We start from the raw sequence: 22,499 nt of genomic DNA, 5'->3' as shown, positions 1-22,499 counted from the left end.
ATTACTATCATTTGGGGTTTTGAAGGATGGATGGGGTTTGCATAGGTCAAGTTTGAGAGAAGTTTTTTTTTTTTTTTTTTTTTTTTTTTTTTAACTCAACTCAAGCAAAAACATGAGGAAAGCAAAAGAAAGGATGACCTTAATGGTTATGAAGACTTCTTCTGACTCTGGTGTTGAAGAATTTTCCATAGCTTCAGCTTTTGTTAACTGTTAAACTAATCTTCAGTATTTCTTAACAGGCAGTTCACTGCCTGGTAACTCGGAATTTTTCCTCCCTCAAATTCCCCAGCCATGTTACTACCTACTCTCTACCCCCATGTACCCATCTGCTTAAGAATCCCCTAGAAATATGGTAATCCATGGGAACAACGGAGACAGTGAGTCCAGAGACAAGGAACTGAGACTACATTCATGTAAAGAAAATTCTGATTATAGAGTTTAGATAGCTTCACTGTATGTATTACGTGACTGCAATTAGAAACTCTATACAAGTGTGGCGGATATTAACAGATGGCTTAGCATGTGATAGTTACAATTCTGCCACAACTTTATATTCAAATCTGTACAATGATGCTTATTGCAACATTGTTTTTTCAGGCGGAAACTGTATACAACATAAATGTCTATCCACAGAGATAAGGTTAAATCTATATCATGAAACAGAGGAGCAGTTTTAAAAGACTGAGTTATAGCTTCATGTATTAGCAAGACAATGTCCATGGTATATTACTGTTAAAAATAAATTGTGGTATAATATGTATAGTGAGTGCATAAGAAATGTAAATCCATTTTTTTTTCAAAAACCAACAAAACCCCATATGTGTATGATGTACATCTATGTGTGTAACTTTGTATCAATGTGGAGAAAGGTACAAAAGGGTACACACCAGAAAGGTACTGTCATAAGGTCTACTTTGGGTGGGCAGTTAAAAACCAAGCAGAAGTCTAGAATTACGTGCAACCGGAAAACTAAGATAAGCCAGGATTATAAAACCTGGCAGACTTCATGACACAAGTAGCTAATGAAAGTCAAGAGAAATACCTTGAGAAATGTCTCTAAGAGGCACATGAAAAGATGCTCAAAATCACTAATTATTAGAGAAATGCAAATCAAAACTACAATGAGATATCACCTCACACCAGTCAGAATGGCCATCATTAAAAAGTCTGCAGACAATAAATGCTGGAGAGGGTGTGGAGAAAATAGAACCCTCCTACACTGTTGGTGAGAATGTAAATTGGTACGGCCGCTATGGAGAACAGTATGGAAGCTCCTTAAAAAACTAAAAACAGAGCTACCATATGACCCAGCAATCCCACTCGTGGGCATACATCCAGAGAAAAACATGGTTTGAAAGGGTACATGCACCCCAATGTTCACTACAGCACTGTTTACAATAGCCAAGACATGGAAGCACCCTAAATGTCCACTGACAGATGAATGGATAAAGAAGATGTGGTACGCATATACAATGGAATATTACTCAGCCATTAAAAAGAATGAAATAATGCCATTTGCAGCAACACGGATGGACCTGGAGATTATCATACTAAGTGAAGTAAGTCAGACAGAGAAAGACAAGTGTCATATGATATTGCTTATATGTGGAATCTAAAAAAAAAGTTACAAATGAACCTATTTACAAAACAGAAATAGACTCATAGACCTAGAGAACAAACTTATGGTTACCAGGTGGGAAGGGTCGGGGGAGGGATAGATTGGGAGTTTGGGACTGACATGGGATTGACACACTGCTATATTTAAAATAAAATGACTTTCCATGAAAAAAAAAAAGAGAAATACCTTGAGGACCTTAATATCAAAGATGAATGTATACTGGGTGGATTAAAAGTAGAGCAGGAATGAAGCAGATTGTCAAAAAGGAATTCGCAATAACCCAAAGCCAAGATCTGTAAACTTCTTTATACTCTGATGGTACCAACTAATGACAACCGCAGAGATGATGAGAGTCTTCTGTACTCATGTAACTCCTGCAGATCGTCTACCTATACCCGTTTCTCCTACTCAAAAAAGAGAATCAGAATACACGCGAGTGGTAGTGATGTTAGTATAGAGGTTAAGGAAAAACTTGCTGTGGTGTTGCCTTAACTCACATTGCTAACACACTGTAGGTATTACAGCAGGTAACCTGTGTCCTCACAGAGGGCCTGGCACACAGGTAGAGTGGGTGACCCTGGCGTTAAGAAATCCTGGATTCAGGGGCAGCAGGAGGGTGACCAGCAGCACAGTGCAGACCAGGGGTCAGACTTGAGCAGGAAAAGGGGATATAAGGAAACAAAATAGCCCCTAGCAGGAGGTCAAGGCTGGCCCCCAGGATTTCATGGGGCCATGGATCCATAGCCTCATGGACCCACTACGATGGACACGGCAACATCCTTGCCAGTGACAGTGAAAAGAATGGCCAGACATATGTTTGCTTTGTGAATGCTGCACGTTAAAGTCAATGTACAAAGACAATTTCTGATGGAGCCAGAAAACAATCTCAAAAATATGCACCTTTCAACAGTATCTGACTGTAGACACTTAAGAAATGTGATCGTGTGAAACAGCTACATTTCAGGAGAGTCACATAACCCCCTGAGCTGTGCCACTAACAATCACATCAACAGCCTTCAGTACCAGTTTAGGGCTTCTCGTCTCCTCAGTCCGCTCAAACTGCATAATCAAATCAATGATTCATCAAAGAGATAAGATACTTGACTTGCTCATTTTGTGACCTTTTATTTTGCTTCATATAAATGGTATGATTTAGAGGAATGCAACTCTCATTGCTCTACAGTGTAGGCAGAATGATATAACCTTGGACATAACCATGCTCCTTTCTATCTTCTAAAATTGCATGCTCTTTAAATAAACAATATTAACAAAACTACGCCTTTCAAAAATCCCTGATATGTGCATTTTCTCTCTTGATGTATGCTAATGGAAAATCTGTTTCTCATGCTAAAAATATAGCATGCACAAAAGCAAACCTGATATTTCTTATATATATTTTTGAAAGTCAACTGGCATGAATAACATGTAATTGATAGGGAAATTATGTGAACCACATATGCCAAACTTGCCCTCAATTTACATTCAATTACTCAGAGCTGATGCACACATAGTTTAATGATTGCACAGCCGCCCCATTATACACTCCAGTAGGTTATCCAATTAAGCAATATTCACCTAGCATTTAACTACACCTTTACTGCGAATGAAATTCTTTTTCTTTCATAAAATTTAGGGAAGATGTATGCAGAGGCAAATTAGAGGTTCCTTTGAATTGGCAATCTCTGCTTCACTGAACAATGTCTACTCAATAATCACTACTTTTAAATGTCTATGTATAGATCCAAATTTCTTATGTATCCATCCAAATTTCTCCTCTGCCTGCCTCGATATTTTCTGCACTCAACCCATCTATTCAATCATTTTTTTTCTCTCTTTCCATCACCAAGTTGTATATCAATATCTCTTCATTGTTAGTGAATAGACCATCAGGGATGATTAGAAATGTGCATTTATGCATCTGTGTCCAACTACAATCCCACTTAATGGACTTGCTACTGTTTTGTTTTGTCTTTCAAAACTCTCACTCTTCAAACCTCCTCCTTTACCACCCACGACTCCTGCAGGAGAAGAATGTGCAGAAATGGAATAGCCATTACCAACCCAGCTTTGAAAGATGAAGAAACAGTGATGGTGTGGTACAAGATGGAAATGAGAGAGATTCCAACATTTTCAAGAGCCCTCTTCTGGTGAGAAAGTCTTCCATTAACAACAACAACAGATGTGTGTGTGTGTGTGTGTGTGTGTGTGTGTGTGTGTGTGTGTGTTAGCTGTCTTGCCTTCACTTGTAACAGCAAACAGACCTGGCCCCAGGCAAGTCTTACTTTAATTCTCCATTTGAGCCATTTCTGACAGTTTTGATCTAGCCCCCCGCAAAAAACAACATGCACCAAATTTCCTAGCTAACTCCTAGCTAACAAGATAGAGTAATTCCCAGGGGGACTCCCTTGAACTTGTTTCCACCCATCCATTCAGACTCTTCTAGAATCCAGAAAACAAATTAAGGAGGAAGAGATTTCAGATAATAGAGAGAGATGAATAAGGGCAGCCAATATGAAGGGAAGGAGAATAAATCAAATATCTGTGGGCACATGCTGTTTGCCTAGGACTAGACAGAGCTCTGATGGACTGTAACACGGACCTATCCTCCAGGAGAAGAGGACGTACTCAGGGAAGAAAAAAAAGAGACGAAAGGATGAACAAATGGCTGTAGACTCAGATCTGATCAAGAGTGTTTTCTTGTGAAAGTGAAAGATAGCTGTAAAGGCTCTAAAGGAAGAAAGAACTTTTTGAAACTGTTATATCTACTGTGAAACATTCCACCCATTCTAGTGTTATTCTAAGTAAATGAATTTTTTTTTTTTTTTTTGCGGTACGCGGGCCTCTCACTGTTGTGGCCTCTCCCGTTGTGGAGCACAGGTTCCGGACGCGCAGGCTCAGCGGCCATGGCTCACGGGCCCAACCGCTCCGCGGCATGTGGGATCTTCCCGGACCGGGGCACGAACCCGTGTCCCCTGCATCGGCAGGCGGACTCTCAACCACTGTGCCACCAGGGAAGCCCTAAGTAAATGAATTCTTAAAGCGGAGGAATCACCTGAATAGATCCATTTTCACCTATTATTGAGTCCTACTGTATTTATTAACACCTCAAAGTATTAGCTCATTCTGTGTGCCAACTACGTTGTACCCTATAGAAACGGGGAAACCCTGAGTGTCTACAACACCCCTAACTGTTCCTGGTCCCATTGCTCCACCATATCCACAGATACGTCTTTCTACTTCCTTTATTCCTCCTGCTGTTCTTCCCACTTTCTTTCTTCCTCTAGCACTTCCTCATCTGCCTGGTCCCCAGTCATGCCCTGAGAGCCATCAGAATGACTCAGGATTTCTTAAACCCATCACGACTGACATTTGGGGGGCTAGATAACTCTCTGTTGTAGGGGACTGTCCTGTGCATTGTGACATGTTTAGCAGCATCCCTGACCTCTACTCAATAGATTCCAGTAGTACCATGTCCCCTAGTCATGACAAACAAAAATGTCCAAATTGCCCAATGTCCCATATGAGGGGCAAATCTCCCCCAGTTGACAATCACTAGAATGGTTGAATCTGCCTCTATTCCTTAGTAACTTTATGACCTGGAGTTAAGAAGGGACATAAAGAAGTCCAGGGAGGGAGCAGAGAAGGAATAATTTCATAGTAGGTGGCTTCAGGAAGCATCTTCATTAAATAGGTATGCAGAGTCCAATTTCCCTATGAATTCTAGTTTATTTGCCAAGCTCAAGAGTATCCCGAATCTGCAAGCACAGTGCATTTTGCTTGTCAAGTTATAACTTATCAGTTACGGGTTACATGAGATGCATTAGGATGGAGGGGCCTTAGTGTTTTGACCTCAGAGATGGCGCAGGCAGGAATGTTCAGCAGGCTATAAATATCCAGCATATTCTTGTATAACCTATTATGCCTTGTTAGGTTAATACAAGGTGTCATTTTTGAGACCCAGTACTTTGTTGGCAATTCACTATGAATTTGGGAAAGGAAGAATCCAAAGCAAAGAAATGCGTAAATGGCTGGGAAATGCCATATGGCTCACTAATAAGGTGTCTTGGGCACTTGTACACCTTTCCAAATGCTGATTTTCTCTTGAGTTTCTTCCAGCCTTAGAAAACCATCAGCTAAAATCCCAACTGCAAATTAGTGAGCCCACTGGAATTTCTCAAGTTTTTAAACTTACTGGTATTTATTCATTCCATCACAGTTGATTCTCAAGTATATTTAGCTCCATTGCATGCATAAGAAAGGTCATTAAAAAGCATTTAAGGCTTTTTGCTGTCCATGTTTCTTACAGGTCTTTCTCCTAATCACCCTCTAACTCTCACTGACGCAGAGATGCTGATATTACCAGTTTCTGCATCAGGAAACACAAGATCTAGTGCTAAATTTCCTGCCAGTTGGTTTTGTCACTTTCTACATAAAACTAATACACCTCCCCCATGTATTTTATACGTACCCTCGGGAAAATATAGAAATCAGTCTATGTCATCTCAGCTTCTCCACACCATCTGACACATTTCATTACTTCTTCCTTTTTTGAAACACATTTCAATTTTGGTTTTCATGATACCACCTTCTCCTGGATTTCCAGCTGCCCATCTGTTTCCGTGACCCTTTTGGACTGATTGTTCTCTTAAACTTGTGCTCTTCTTCACCACTCACTAGACAGATATGACAATGGGCCCTTTTCTTTCTTTTCTTTCTTTTTTTTTTTTTTTGCTGTACGCGGGCCTCTCACTATTGTAGCCTCTCCTGTTGCAGAGCAACAGGCTCCGGACGCGCAGGCTCAGCGGCCATGGCTCACGGGCCCAGCCGCTCCGCGGCATGTGGGATCTTCCCGGACCGGGGCACGAACCCGCGTCCCCTGCATCGGCAGGCGGACTCTCAACCACTGCACCACCAGGGAAGCCCTGGGCCCTTTTCTTTATGCAAACTCTCCCTGAGTGAACTCCAGCCCCATAGTTTCAACTAAATACCATTCATTTGCTAATGACCCTCAGATTTCTATGTCGAGGCCTCAATTTTTTCAATAAGCTTTGAAAGTCATACATCCAATTTTCTACTCACCAAAACCTCTTGCATCTAATAGGCATATTAAAATTGCTATAGCCAAAAAAGAACTCTGTATTCACCATCCCTCCAACTCATTCCTTGTCCTGTCTGCCCAAGATCCCAGCCAAATGGGAAAGTTTATATCCCCTCACTCCTTACCTCAACCAGCTCTCTGTCGCTCTGCTTAGGAAATTTCCTCACCACCCTCTCCCTACTCTCAGACCATGTTAATTCAAACACTGTCTCCCTCAGTTAAACGTCCTGCTTAATGCGCAGTTCTGGGGTGTCCCTAGACCTCTTGTTCCAACCTTCTCTTAATACCCAAAAGGCTCCTGCTTGTTCTAATTCTTCAAGGAGGGGTGTGGGGCGAAGTAACACTCCTGAAACTCATCTTTGATCGCTGCATTGGTTATCCTATGTGGTCAGTGCACAAACCTTTTGTGCACTGACCACATAGGATAAATGTCACTTTTGAAGTGACATTTATAATGCAGCAGTTTTGACACCAGGGTTTGACCTTACTGCAAATAAACAAAAAAACAGAAAGATTTTGATACGGATAAGTACCATTAATCCTTCTGCATGTTTTTATTAACAAATAATCAATAAGATAAATATCCTTATCATATTCTAGAGTCTCAACCATCCCCTGATATCTGTGGATATGTACAAACATGGCATAAAGAAAACATGGTAGAAAATATCCCTATATCAAAACTCTTAAGCCAAAATGACTACATTGAATAAGCCGGGATAATAAAGAAATGTATCAGTTTCATAAAGCTAATCAGAATAAATGTTTTAGATACTTTGGTTCAACTGCAAAGGTTTAAAATGTCCATGTGTAAAAATTAAAAATTCTACAAAAGAAGACCCTTGAAATCTTATAGCTACCAGTGCCAATCCTTAAAGGGTGGAAATCAGCTCTGACTTTAAAAATACTATACTTTAAAAAATAAAATGACACCTAGATAGTGGCTCCAGGTAAATATGCAAATAATGGATACAAGAAATGTTGTGCTCTATCTAAAAAATAAAGTAGAAATTTATCTTCTAATGGTTGGTAAAAAAAACAGTCCGAGAGGCAGACTTTATTTTCTCATTGTAAACACACCCTAAGTGAATTATCATCCTTTCTATTGCAGCCAGATGGAAGACAGGACTCTGGAATAGTGGGGTACTTTGAGCAATAAACATACAAACAAGAACACCAGGCCATTTTTGTCATCCAGCCCCAGGACAGTCAGGCTGCTGTGACTGAGGGTACAGGCTATCGACTGGCAGGGGAAGAAAGTCACCTAGAGGCTACAAGGCACAGAGGTTTTTTTTTTTAATAGTTGTTTTTTGCTGTTTTGGCAAAAGGATGTTTAACTAGGGGTTTCAGGTGTAGTGTAATAGACACCAAAACCCAAAGTGAGGTGCTGCCAGATTTAGACATTTTAAGTCCTTCCCCCACATGGAGGGAGGTAGAGAGGGTCTAGGAGAAGATTTATTTGGAGGGTGTCATTAGCATGCTGTGACTCCCACACACCCCTCCTAGGTGGCAAGGGTACTGGGCTTCTCAGAGAGAAGGGCTTTTTATGGGACAACTCAGACAGCTTTGCATGCGCCTCTTACAGTTTGGGGTGATGCTGTGCATTGGTATCTAAATCATGCCTGGAAAATCTAATGGGAAGAGGATGGCTGGAGAGGCTTGTACCGCACAGTAAGGGTGGGAAAGCGGGGAAGAGACCGCACTCCCAAAGAGTGTTGGGGCAAAGGGTAACTGAGCGTTCTCCCAGGAACCAGATGTGGGTTATTAGAGAGAGGCAGGCTGGGTTTATTGGATCCTGTCCAAGAGATCAGGATGGGACAAACAGATTGCATTTTAGAAAGTTGGTTTCATGGTTGCAGAAGCAGGGAATTTACTTTCCTGGATGTGAATGAGAAACACACGGCCCCGGTTGCTACTGGCAGCCATCTTGGACCAGGGAAACATCTTGTGCAGAGGTGAAATGTGACAAAAAACGGAGAACAGAGCAGAAAAACCAACAGAACACAAAATCCACCCTGCATCTGAACTTTGTGCTGATGTGAACCAACAGACTCCCTGTCAAGCTAGTTTGAGTTGAGTTTTCTAGTATTTGGCACTGAAAGCCCTTCATTTTATAATCTTTCCTAAATGATCTGGGAGAACAGCCACAGCCCAAGTTTGCACTAGACTAGGACTGTCCATTTTGCAGGAAAATGCAAAATAATCAGAATGCCAACTTCATCTTGGTTCTTGGAGTGAACTCTATCCCTAGGGGAGGATGTGGACTCTAATCCAAATGAGACATTAATTGACGGATGGACTTCTTTTGGATGGAATGTAAGAAACAAGGAGAGTCAATTATATGTTACCTGGTAATGAACTCTGTGGGAGCCAGAAGAAACTGACTGTAGGTCCTAATGAGAAAATGGAAAAAAAATAACCCATACACCTTAAGATTAGTTTGAACAAACTGCCTCAACTCCATCAACTAAACGCCCAATTTTATAGTATTAAGCCCATCTGGAAAGCATCTTACTCTCCCCAGTCCCCTAAGGTTAAACAAAGAAGATAATGCCAAAAATAATAAAAGCACACCCAGTTGGACTAAGAGAAGAAAGGTCATTTAGCTATTGAAACTTATAAATCCTAAATAGCGTTTAGAGGTGAGTGATATAATTTCAAGGATAGAGAAGACCAAAAGTAAAAGACAGGCGATTTTGTTGTAATAAATGGGGATCCTAGTTAACTTGCACCTGGACTTTTGGTTTGTGCAGTAAGCTACTTAAGCCCCCTTAGGCACTTAGGAAGCATTTATTTATCTAAGACCAAAAACATACTGTCATGATAATTGTGTTTATACTGACAAGTTGCTTGGCAAACACAGGATTTCACAGACTGAAAAGAAAAAATCACTGTCCAGCTCTGCATTATCACGAAGTGCAAATTAACAGGGTTGAAATTCATGAGGCTTTACTGGAAGATTCTGAGAGCCAGGCTCCCTTTATAAAGTTTTATAACTAAATTGTCATCACTGTCATGTCCTGCAGGCTTCCTTGTTAACGAGCATAGTGATTCTATTTACAGATGTCAGCAATCCTGGCTACCTGGGTACCTGCTTCCCACAGGCTTTATCAACTTACGCTCCGAGCCCAAGTTTAAAACTTTTCCTCTTTATTTCTGCTTGCTCTTTCCTTTTTAAAATTTTTTTTTAAGAATCCTACTTTTAGTTGTTGAATATTGGTGTGATAAGCATAACAGTAAGTTAATTTTCAACAAAGTCAATTCATCAGTCATATATTTTGCTACTGTGGAATCTTAAGTTACCCAAGTGTTTAAAAAAAAAAAGCTTGGTATCAATTATGAGTCAAATTTTTATTGCAGGGTTTTTTTTTTGAGGGAAGTTCCACAATAAACGACCAACATTATTTTGAAAATATGAGTTACTATATGTTCTAGGATTGATTTGGACCTGAGTCACATGTTAAAAAGTTCACAAATTTTTACACATTAAATTTATCTTTAGTAAAAATAGCCAAGTGAAGCCACAAGTATAAACTTTGTTGACTTTTCTTCTCTCACCCTTATTAGTATTCACAGTTTGGCAACTATCTCAAAATATTCTACATTCCCAGTTCCATCTCTATCCTTCACAATGCTGAAGAGAAAAATTAGTAATTTTTACATTCCTTTATGCCTCCTACCTGAGTTTATTTCCACCAAGAGAAACAGACTCTAATGTTCAAAGCTAAGTAGCTACAATTTGAAGGGATTTTAAACACTATATATCTTCTTTATTTGTGATATTTACTTATGTATAATGTGTTGTCTGGAAGAGAGTTGCTCATCTTGGGGTATTTATCAAAATCACACAACAGCTTTAAAAATATAAATGTCTAGACCACATCCCAGAAAAGTGATTCTAATGTACATCTTTCACCAAGAAACAAAGACAAAGAAGTGGCTGTTTATGGTTTCTGCCATTTGTAGAACAAGACACTGAATACTCTCCCTAGAAATTTTGCAAAAACAACCCATGACCACTGCAGTGATGGATCTGGGTTCTCCTGGCTTTCCTGGTGCAGTTCAAGTTCATGGGAATGTCACGTATGAGACCTCCTCCTTTCTCTTTCTCTATGGTAAGACCAGATTGAGAAAAAAAATACTAGATTATTCCTTTGTGTTCTGACACAAATTCTTTTGAAATATAGGTTTTTCTTTCCTGTAGAAGTTACATTTAAAAACAAATCTAGCTGTCTCTGACAGAAGTCCGTACTAGATGCAAAACATTAAGTAACGCCAAATCTGTTTTCCTTTATTATTTATCAGTGCCCTTTGAAATTCTGTATAGTTCAAAAAACACAGGTGAGCTGTCTGGCAAGACAAGGAGTCCCAGGCTATAGCTATGGATCACACTGGAGCAACGTGGTGCTGTACTTAACCTAATCAACCTTTCCCACTCCAACCACCCGAGAAGGAAAAACAGCAGTGGGGATGGAGAGGGAGAAGATGCGGTGTATGCTTAAGAGACAAGAAAGACAAGGCCACCATATTTCCATTTCCTCCCCAAATGCATCATCTTAGAAGTAAATATAGATGGCTGGTAATTACTGACAAAAATGGAAAACTGAGCAGAATAAATTATTGGCTAAAGAAACTCACCTCCTGCAGGCGATCTATGTACATACGGCAAGTCTCCAAATCACAGTCTCCACGCACAACTAGAATACCCAGAGGGATGGCTAAGGGTGAAGGAAAGAGAAAAATCTAAAATAACATATTTGATTTTTCTATTTTTGTATAAATGCATTTTTTATGGTTAAAAAAGACCTCTCATAAATATAATTGGTTTTTGGATATTTCACTATCTCCCGGCACCTCTTCTACGAGCTCAGTCTCTTTACTTATACAGTTTTCATATTCTTTCCCTGCATGATCCATGTTGCCCCTTGCCACGTGGCCAGCCTTCATTTCATTTTGTCTTAGTGGCCCTGATAAGAGGTACAATGTCATGGAAACAGTAGACTGACAGGGCCAGAAGCTGTTCACAGCCAGCTGCTAATTTATGCCTGTATTTGCAAGAGCCAAAGTACCAGAGAGGAATTAAAAAATCATGATGCTGGACACTTACCCCTTTCCCTCTTAAATGCATGGGGCTTAATCTTTATGTCACTTTGCAACAGTTCCCTATTTAAGAGACTCAAGCTACTCAAGGCACTGTTGTTACCTGGTGGCCAATGCCAGAATGAAATAGGCAAGAAACATTAAAAAAAAAAAAAGCTTCTAGAAGGTTCATAGCTTAAAAATCCAACTGATTTTAAAGACGGTCAGTGTAAATGTGGTAGCAGCAGGGCTTCAGAAAACAATGAGGAGAAGCTGTTACATGCCTTAAATACCTTTTTTTAGGTGGTGGTAAATGTCATACAATGGCTTTAGTGGATAGAAACTCCTGCTTCAGATATAACCACAAGATTCCTGAAAAACTGAAAATAGTCTCCTTCCCAAAACTTCAAACAAAAAATGTATGTGTACATTTCTGATTTTAAAAATTCAGTTATACTATTAAACCCATGATTTAAAAAATATTTCAAAATCTTGAAGCAACGAACTAGAGATTAACAAGGAGATGACAGGACAGTTGTGTCCACTAAAGATTTTTTAAAAATCTTTCACTCATTGAATTTTTAAAGCTTCATCATCAATAAATAGGTCTGAAAATGCAAAGTGCTAGGGCTTTAAAAATGAATTATACAGAGAATAAAATAGATTTAAATGCATGGGAAAATCCTGAGGAACTCACCAAGTTGTAGAAAAGACATATAAAAAATAATAAATGGAACATAGGCTATGGTAAATGTATGAACTTAGTCACTTGAAAGCTATAGGAGAGAGGAACTAAGTCTTGCCTGGAGGGTAGATTTGAGGCTCTCTGAAGGATATGGAGCCCCACTGGTCTCTTAGAGAAGCAATAGTTGTCTAGAGAAAAAGATACAGAGTTTGCTTCTCAACATTACCTCCTAGACTGGTTCCACTAGGGAGATCAATACCACTACCTCATACCTTTAGGTTCCCAAAGTGCTTCAAACATAAGCTGGAAGGCATCCATCATCTTGCAGAACTACATAAGCCTATGAATCAGTATGGTCTCTCTCACTGGAATAAGACTTATTTCCTTTTACAACCCCAATGTCTGGTAGGTAGTCAATAAAAGTTTGTTTTTTTAAAAAAAAAAGGTGGGGAAGGGGGAGGAGGAAGACAGGCTTAGGGCCTGTTCAAGTGAGAAAGAGAAAGTGTGTCTTTAAGAGCTAAGTCTACTTTCCAGGATAGACAAAGAAGAAGGGCTTGGAGCAGGAGTAGAGAGTGTGCATTGGGTTGGCACTTGCCTTTGCCTGTTCTTCCAGAAGCTAAGCAAGAGAACAGCAAGCAAAAGGGTGAGGAACCATGTAAGTATCACATGTTTGGGGGAATAATAATCTGGAAAAATAATTTTTCTCCTTTTTTGAATATATACAGAAATATCCAAGAAGTCTTCAGTATGGTAATCATGCATCTTTGAAAGGAATGAAAGGGAAATTCAATAAAGAGATCCCTCATAGTAGTGACTAAAGTAATCATCCTCAGCTAGACTATTAAATAGGTCCAAATAAGGTGACCTACTTAAGTAAGAGAAGAATAAGGATTTCTAATACTTGAGGAATGATGAGGAAAACCTAGAATTTTAGCCTAGAAAGTAAATCAAAGGTTGTGGAAATAGAATACAGCTATAATTATCATGAGAACCCATGTTAGAATCTTTCTCTTAATTTCAAATGTGCAAATGTAGAGAAATAAAATTTCATTAATATTTACCTATTTACTTAAATGAGGAGACACATTATATAGAAATGCAGGAATTTGGTCAACCCCTCTGACTATCAATGCTTGAAGTTAGTCTGGCCATAAATCCAATATACTTGGTAGCAGATATTTTAAACTACAATTAGAGATTGGATATTCTAGACCTAAAATAATGAATGTCTAGGAAAAAGTTTTCAAAGATGTGTCATTCATTTCTACTAAGGGTATAAAGTCAGCAACTTTGCTTATTCCTCAAGAAGCTGATGAAGAGAAACGGTGTATTTGATTGATATTAGCTATTCAGTTGGGGTAAAAAAAAAAAAAAAAATGGCATCCTATACCACAGTTTCATAGCATGATTACTGACGACTGTTGTCAAATTTATCCTATGAAGGTACAGAAAGAATTTACAGTCATTCTCTCTTGGATTCAAATCCCAGTGCTGCTTTGGTCTTACAAATGACTCATGCTTGCTGTTTGGTCTTGCAACTTCCTCAATTCCTTTGATCCTTGGATTGAAGGCTATAGTATTTAGAATAGGTATCGTCTAGGATTTTGTGAAGATTAAATACAGTACTATATTTAAAAGTGAATAACCAGATCATCAATGCTATCTTTCCCTCACTCCCTTTACTAACTTTTGAGCATCTTGAGCTAGAAAATGGTACATCCAATCATCTATCTTTCAATTTATCATACTACAAGGCTTAGCTGGCAGTAGTTCCATAAGTTATATCCTGTTTACTTAAAGCTAACATCTACTCTTTCTTCGAGGGTAAAGATAACTGTAGTACAAAAATATTGTAATCTGACACTTCCATTTGAGACTTTACATGGTGAAGAGAAACCAGAAACTTGTGGAAAATTACCACCTTCCTTTTATACTGCTGACAACCAACTGCCAAACCTCACTGAAGTTTCCTTCATCTTAATTGGGAGCAGGGAGACTACTTATCACCCAAGCATTAGCATTATTATTCCTGATCTTGATGATTCATCTGATTTTAGCCTTAGAGATTTTATTTGACTCCAATAAGCATCAGTCGATACTCAACCTATAGTACATAATGGAACTTTCATTGCAGGGGTCAAACGGAGTTTACAAGTTCTAACTAGGCAATCAAGAACAAGCTGGTTTCTAGATTAAGAAGGCAGATTTAACACACACTTACTTCTCCTGCACCAGAAATGCTACTAAATTACAGCACATGAATTTTAAAAAGACATAAACCAACAAAAAAAGAGGAGAAACAGTGAGGAGAAAATGGTAATGAATAAAGCATGTGGAAAATTGGTAACTGACTCAGATCCCCTATACAGTCTAATCCTAGACTATGGGTGGGGATGGATAAGAACTAATTTACACTTCAAAACCCTCGGAAGATGTGCAAACTGGCAACATCAGTTGCAGCTAAAATAAGAAGCACTGGATATTAAATCACTAGATTCCACCACCCACTCTTGGTAGGTGGAGTTACTTCACAGAAAATGGGGATTAACTGATCATCTACAGAATGCAGAGATTCCCCAACTTTCTTCTCTCACTAGACTCTCCAAAAGCTGGCAGCCAGAACCCTACCTTCTTAGAAAGAGATCTGAAGACTCTTCTCTGGGGAATCCTCAGCGTTAAGAGAAAACATTCCATCCATGAAATATAAACAAGATTGTATTAAAAGATGAAGAACATGAAGAAGAAAAAGGAAAAGGAGCATCATTCAGAGAACAAACAAGTTCTTGAAATTTGATATAATAGAGTTTAATAGAAAGGTTAGAAGATGAAGTTGAGGAAATCTCCACAAAAGAAGAGCAAAAATAAAAAGAGGCAGAAAATAGGAGGGAAAAGGTAAGAACAATAGGACTGGTCCAGTGGTCCAACATTCCAATAACAGGAGTTCTAAAAACCAGAGAAAAATAGAGAGGAGTAATTATCAGAAACAAACAAAAAATCAAGACTATTTCTTAGAACTGAAGAACATCAGTTTCCTACTTGAAATGGCCCAACAAGTACAATAACAAAAGAACAATAGGAAGACATTTTATTTTGAAGTTTAAGAATATTGGGAACAAAGAGAAGAGTCTACAAGTTTCCAAATAGGAAAATCTAGATGGCAAAGAAAGGATCAGGGATTAGACTGTTTTAAACTTCTCAAAGGCAACTGTACAGTCAGAGAACCAATGAAACAATGAGTTTAGAATTATAAGACTTTTACAAATAATCCAAACTATCAAATTAGTCCAAGGGTTGAATAAAGGACACACCCTCTACTAAAAAGTTACTGCAGAACATGCACCAACAAAAGTTGAGTTTGCAACAAGAATGAGGAATGCAGGGGATATAACAAATGGGGAATCCAACAAAGAAAAGATTAAAAAAAAAAAAACCCTCTAAGGGGATTGGGCTAGAAGAGTCTAGGGTGACAGATATATTGGGGCACTCTGACTCAATAGGCAGAGATGTAGAGAGCTGTCAACATTGAGTCTCATCAACATTGGAGAGTTATTTTTCAACCAAAGGATAGAATGTCTAAGTGAGTCTGAACCAGTTTCTTACAATCATCCCCAGATGTGCTCTGCCTTAACCTGTTATTGAGAGAAAGAGTTAGGTCATGGCGAGGTAGAAAAATTCAAAGAAGTCCATCCCCTCTAACCATAGTTCCACTTGATAGCTAGAACCCACCTTAACACCCTGCCAAATGCTTTCCAGAATGCAGTCATGACCCTGCCCACTAAATTCTCATAGAATGGGCTCATAGGCACTCTCAGGGAAGCCAAAGCCAGACAGTAATCCAGAGACTCTTTTCAGCTCTCTCGAAAGCCTTCAACTAAAAGTGAAAGCATCATCGCTTCCTTGCAGAGGGAGGTTTAGGACTGCTACTTGGTGTTTCAAAGCCACTCTATCTGAATTAGGGATACATATATTGGTGACAAATATATACCTATGAAGAGAATGGCAAGTACAAAAGTCTGTATACTGGGATTATCTTGGTAGGAGAGGGATAAGGGGAGATACTTGTTCTGTTTCTTAATCTGGGTGGGAGGTACATGAATGCCCATTTTACTACTAATCATTTTATATACATACATATGTGCATATATGTATGTGTGTATATATATATATAGGGGTATAGGTGTGTGTATATATATGTATGAACAACATTTATGAACAGAACATGTGTGTGTTTATGTGTATGTATGTGTGTGTGTATATATATGTATAGTATTTCAGAATTGAAAAGGAGAAATACAACCTATCTGTGGCAACTGATTTTAATGATAGTGGTGCTAAAGTTCACTGCATATTCTCTGATGTTCTCTGTGAATTAGACAAACTTAGCATCAAATAGGAAAATGAGGGAAAACAGTAGAGAAGCCATCAAAAGCCCCCAAATGACACCTACTGCTGCGATCCATCTCAAGCAATGGACACGGCATATTGAGCAGTCATAACCCTATGGCTTGTCATGGCATGGGTACTTGCTTGCGTGTGTGTTTATATAACAAGCAGCAGGATGATCTCTCTGCCTTATCTGGGCCTCAGAAGTCTCTAGAGCAGCAATGTCCAACAGACCTTTCTGCATGTCCAATGCAGGAGCCACTAGCCACAGGTCATATTGAGTACTTGAAATGTGGCTGGCGTGACTGAGGAACTGAGTTTTTATCTTATTTGATTAATTTATAGTTTAAATAACCGTATGTGGTTAGTGAGCATTAGAGTTTTGTTCTCTGTGGAACCAAAAAGTTGAATGTCCTTAGTACCAGATTCAATATATTTCAAAACCATCCATGTTTTTTTTTTTTTTTTTTTTTTTTTTTTTTTGCGGTATATGGGCCTCTCACTGTTGTGGCCTCTCCCGTTGCGGAGCACAGGCTCCGGACGCGCAGGCTCAGTGGCCATGGCTCACGGGCCCAGCCGCTCCGCGGCATGTGGGATCTTCCCGGATCGGGATACGAACCCGTGTCCCCTGCATCGGCAGGCGGACTCCCAACCACTGCGCCACCAGGGAAGCCCACCATCCATGTTTTAACCTTTCCATGAGTAGCACATAGATCCAGCAAACAAAACCACTTTTCTCTTTGCCCCTACCTAGTTGGATTCAATGTGCTTCCTAATCCCTAGCAGTAGTATTCCTCAGTTGACTGAGGACAAATTTATTTCCCTTATTCTATAGCCTACCTTTCTTATCCTAGCTTTCTTAATCAATTCTCTGACCCTCCTATCAAAACATACTCTCAGATCCTTCTTGGTACTTTGGTATAAATGACTAATAATTAATTAAAGGGTTAACCCTCTAAAAAGCACTTGAGTTTCAACATGTTTGAAATTTGGGCTAACATGATTGTCATAGACTAAATGTTTGGGTGTCTCTCAAATTCATATGTTGAAGCCCTAATCCCCAATGTGATGGTATCTGGAGATGGGCCTTCTTCGGGAGGTAATTATGGTTAGATGGGGTCATGAAGGTGGGACCCTCATGATGGGATTAGTGTTTTTATAAGAAGAGACACCATAGAGCACTCTCAAGCTCACTCTCTCTCCCCCTTTGAGGACACAGCATGAACGCAGCAATCTACAAACCAGGAAGAGAGCTCTCACCAGAAACCAAATCAGCCGGCACCTTGATCATGGACTTTCCAGCCTCTGGAACTGAGAGAAAATAGATCTCTATGGTTTAAGTCACCAGGCTATGGCATTTTATTACAGCAGCCCTAGCAGACTAAGAAAATGAAAAGCTTTGACAAATTTAGGTAAAGAAATACAAAAGAAATTGTGGAGTTGACTGGCAATCCTCAGCCCTGAGGATTATACTACCAAGTACTTCTTCCCAGCCAAAACATGAGCCCTGCCCTGGTTCCCATCTCAGATTTCACCCTGGCATCCATTAACCTCCTTTCCCTATTTCTGTTTGTTTAAATGCCTCATAATACAGAATGCAATTAAATTAATTTGTTGAGATGAGGGTGGTGTGGGAAGACGCCAAGTTAGTGTCTCCTCACAACTAGGGTGCTTGCTGGCCACTGGTGGGGGATCCTGACGCCCGAGGAGACGGGAGGAACCCCCAAGTGAACCACCACCCCATGCAGCTTGTGGAATTTTGGTTCACGAGCTGGGGGTTGGGCCGAAGTTCCTGTGGTGGGAGCTCCGAGTCCGAACCACTGGACTAACAGAGAACCTCAGACCCCAGGGAATATTCATCAGAGTGAGGTCTCACAGAGTTCCTCATCTCAGCACCAAGACCCAGCTCTACCCAACAGCCTACAAACTCCAGTGTTGGAAGCCTCAGGCCAAACAACCACTAAGAGAGGAACACAATCCCACTCATAAAAAAAGAGAGAGACCGCAAAAAAATATGTCACAGATGAAGGAGCAAAGTAAAAAGCTATAAGACCAAATAAATGAAGAGGAAATAGGCAATCAACCTGAAAAAGAATTCAGAGTAATGATAGTAAAGATGATCCAGAATCTCGGTAACAGAATGGAGACACGGATTGAGAAAATACAAGAAATGTTTAACAAAGATCTAGAAGAACTAAAGAACAAACAAACAGAGATGAACAACACAATAACTGAAATGAAAAATACACTAGAAGAAATCAATAACACAATAACTGAAGCAGAAGAACAAGTAAGTAAGCTGGAAGACAAAATGGTGGAAATAACTGCCGAGGAGCAGAATAAAGAAAAAAGAATGAAAAGAATTGAGGACAGTCTCAGAGACCTCTGGGACAACACTAAATGCAACAACATTCGAATTATAGGGGTCCCAGAAGAAGAAGAGGAAAAGAAAGGGTCTGAGAAAATATTTGAAGAGATTATAGTCGAAAACTTCCTTAACGTGGGAAAGGAAATAGTCACCCAAGTCCAGGAAGCACAGAGAGTCCCATACAGGATAAACCCTAGGAAAAACACACAAAGACATATATTAATCAAACTAACAAAAGTTAAATTCAAAGAAAAAATATTAAAAGCAGCAAGGGAAAACAAAAAATAACATCCAAAGAATCCCCATCAGGTTATCAGCTGATTTTTCAGCAGAAACCCTGCAGGCCAGAAGGGAGTGGCAGAATATACTTAAAGTGATGAAAGAGAAAAACCTACAACCAAGAGTACTCTACCCAGGAAGGATCTCATTCAGATTCAATGGAGAAATCAAAAGCTTTCCAGACAAGCAAAAGCTAGGAAATTTAGCACCACCAAACCAGCTTTACAACAAATGCTAAAGAAACTTCTCTAGGCAGGAAACACAAGAGAAGAAAAAGACCCACAAAAACAAACCCAAAACAATTAAGAAAATGGTAACAGGAACATACATATATATGCTGTCTAAAAGGGACTCACTTCAGACCTAGGGACACATACAGACTGAAAGTGAAGGGATGGAAAAAGATATTCCATGCAAATGAAATTCAAATGAAAGCTGGAGTAGCAATATTCGTATCAGATAAAATAGACTTTAAATTAAAAACTATTAAAAGAGATAAGGAGGGGCACTACATAATGATCAAAGGATCAATCCAAGGAGAAGATGTAACAATTATAAATGTCTATGCACCCAACATAGGAGCACCTGAATACATAAGGCAAATGCTAACAACCATGAAAGGAGAAACTGACAGTAACACAATAATAGTAGGGGACTTTAACACCCCACTTACACCAATGGACAGATCATTCGAACAGAAAATAAATAAGGAAACACAAGCTTTAAATGACACAACAGACCAGACAGATTTAATTGACATTTATAGAATATTCCACCCAAAAGTGGCAGAATACACTTCCTTCTCAAAGGCCCATGGAACATTCTCTAGGATAGATCACATCCTTGGTCACAAATCAAGCCTCAGAAAAGTTAAGAAAACTGAAATCATATCAAGCATCTTTTCTGACTACAATGCTATGAGATTGGAAATCAATTACAGGGGAAAAAAACTGTAAAAAAGGGCTTCCCTGGTGGCGCAGTGGTTGAGAGTCCGCCTGCCGATGCAGGGGACACGGGTTCGTGCCCCGGTCTGGGAGGATCCCACATGCCGCGGAGCGGCTGGGCCCGTGAGCCATGGCCGCCGAGCCTGCGCGTCCGGAGCCTGTCCTCCGCAACGGGAGAGGCCACAACAGTGAGAGGCCCGCGTAACGCATAAAAAAAAAAAAAAAAAAAAAAACTGTAAAAAACACGAATACAAGGAGGCTACACAGTGCGCTACTAAGTAACCAAGAGATCACTGAAGGAATCAAAGAAGAAAAAAAAAAACTACATAGAAACAAAGGCAACAAAGACATGATGACCCAAAACCTATGGGATGCAGCAAAAGCAGTTCTAAGAGGGAAGTCTATAGCAATTCAATTTCACCTCAAGAAACAAGAAAAATCTCAAATAAACAATCTAACCCTACACTTAAAAGAACTACAGAAAGAAGAACAAAGAAAACCCAATGTCAGTAGAAGGAAAGAAATCATAAAGATCAGAGCAGAAATAAATGAAATAGAAACAAAGAAAACAATAGCAAAGACCAATAAAACTAAAAGCTGTTTCTTTGAGAAGATAAAATTGAAAAACCCTTAGCCAGACTCATCAAGAAAAAAAGGGAGAGGACACAAATCAATAAAATTAGAAATGAAAAAGGAGAAAGGAGAAATCACAACTGACACCACAGAAATAAAAAGGATTGTAAGAGACTACTACAAACAACTATATGCCAATAAAATGGACAACCACGAAGAAATGGACAAATTCTTGGAAAGGTACAATTTTTCAAGACTGAACCAGGAAGAATTAGAAAATATAAACAGACCTATCACAAGTAATGAAATTGAAACTGTAGTTAAAAATCTTCCAACAAACAAAAGTCCAGGACCAGATGGCTTCACAGGCGAATTCTATCAAACATTTAGAGAAGAGCTAACACAGATCCTTCTCAAAAGCTTCCAAAACATTGCAGAGGGAGAAACACTCCCAAAAATCCATTCTACAAAGCCACCATCACCCTGTTACCAAAACCAGAAAACGATACCACAAAAAAATGAAATTATAGACCAGTATCACTGATGAACATAGATACAAAAATCCTGAACAAAGTAGTAGCAAACAGAATCCAACAGCACATTAAAAGGATCATACACCATGATCAAGTGGGATTTGCCCCAGGGATGCAAGGATTCTTCAATATATGCAAATCAATCAATGTGATACACCATATTAACAAACTGAAGGATAAAAACCATACGATCATCTCAATAGATGCAGAAAAATCTTATGACAAAATTCAGCACCCATTTATGATAAAAACTCCAGAAAATGGGCATAGAGGGAACCTACCTCAACATAATAAAGGCCACATATGACAAACCCACAGCAAGCATCATGCTCAATGGTGAAAAACTGAAAGCATTTCCACTAAGATCAGGAACAAGACAAGGATGTCCACTCTCACCTGTCTTATTCAACATAGTTTTGGAAGTCCTAGCCACAGAAATAAGAGAAGAAAAAGAAATAAAAGAATACAAATGGGAAAAGAAGAAGTAAAACTGTCACTGTTTGCTGATGACATGAAACTATATATAGAAAATCCTAAAGATGCCACCAGAAAACTACTAGAACTAATCAATGAATTTGGGAAGGTTGCAGGATACAAAATTAATGCACAGAAATCTCTGGCATTCCTATACACCAACAACGAAAAATCAGAAAGAGAAATTAAGGAAACACTCCCATTTACCATTGCAACAAAAAGAATAAAATACCTAGGAGTAAACCTGCCTAAGGAGGCTAAATACTTGTATTCAGAAAACTATAAAACACTGATGAAAGAAATCAAAGATGACATAAACAGATGGAGAGATATGCCATGTTCCTGGATTGGAAGAATCAAAATTGTGAAAATGACTATACTACCCAAGGCAATCTACAGAGTCAATGCATTCCCTATCAAACTACCAATGGCGTTCTTCACAGAATTAGGACAAAAAATTTCACA

At 39.2% G+C, this 22,499-nt stretch overlaps 1 protein-coding gene across 1 annotated transcript in view; it reads right to left on the bottom strand.

The window, feature by feature from the left end:
• Positions 1-22,499, bottom strand: part of DGKI (diacylglycerol kinase iota) — a 450,391-nt gene that overhangs the window by 82,049 nt on the left and 345,843 nt on the right. The window contains 2 exon segments of the mRNA XM_032642953.1: positions 9,065-9,109; positions 11,355-11,434. Coding sequence (XP_032498844.1) covers positions 9,065-9,109; positions 11,355-11,434 — 125 coding nt within the window.

Source organism: Phocoena sinus, chromosome 9 (genome assembly GCF_008692025.1).
Source record: "Phocoena sinus isolate mPhoSin1 chromosome 9, mPhoSin1.pri, whole genome shotgun sequence".
Taxonomy (NCBI): Eukaryota; Metazoa; Chordata; class Mammalia; order Artiodactyla; family Phocoenidae; genus Phocoena; species Phocoena sinus.
The sequence above is the reverse complement of the archived record's forward strand: the minus strand, read 5'-3'. Positions and strand labels throughout refer to the sequence as shown.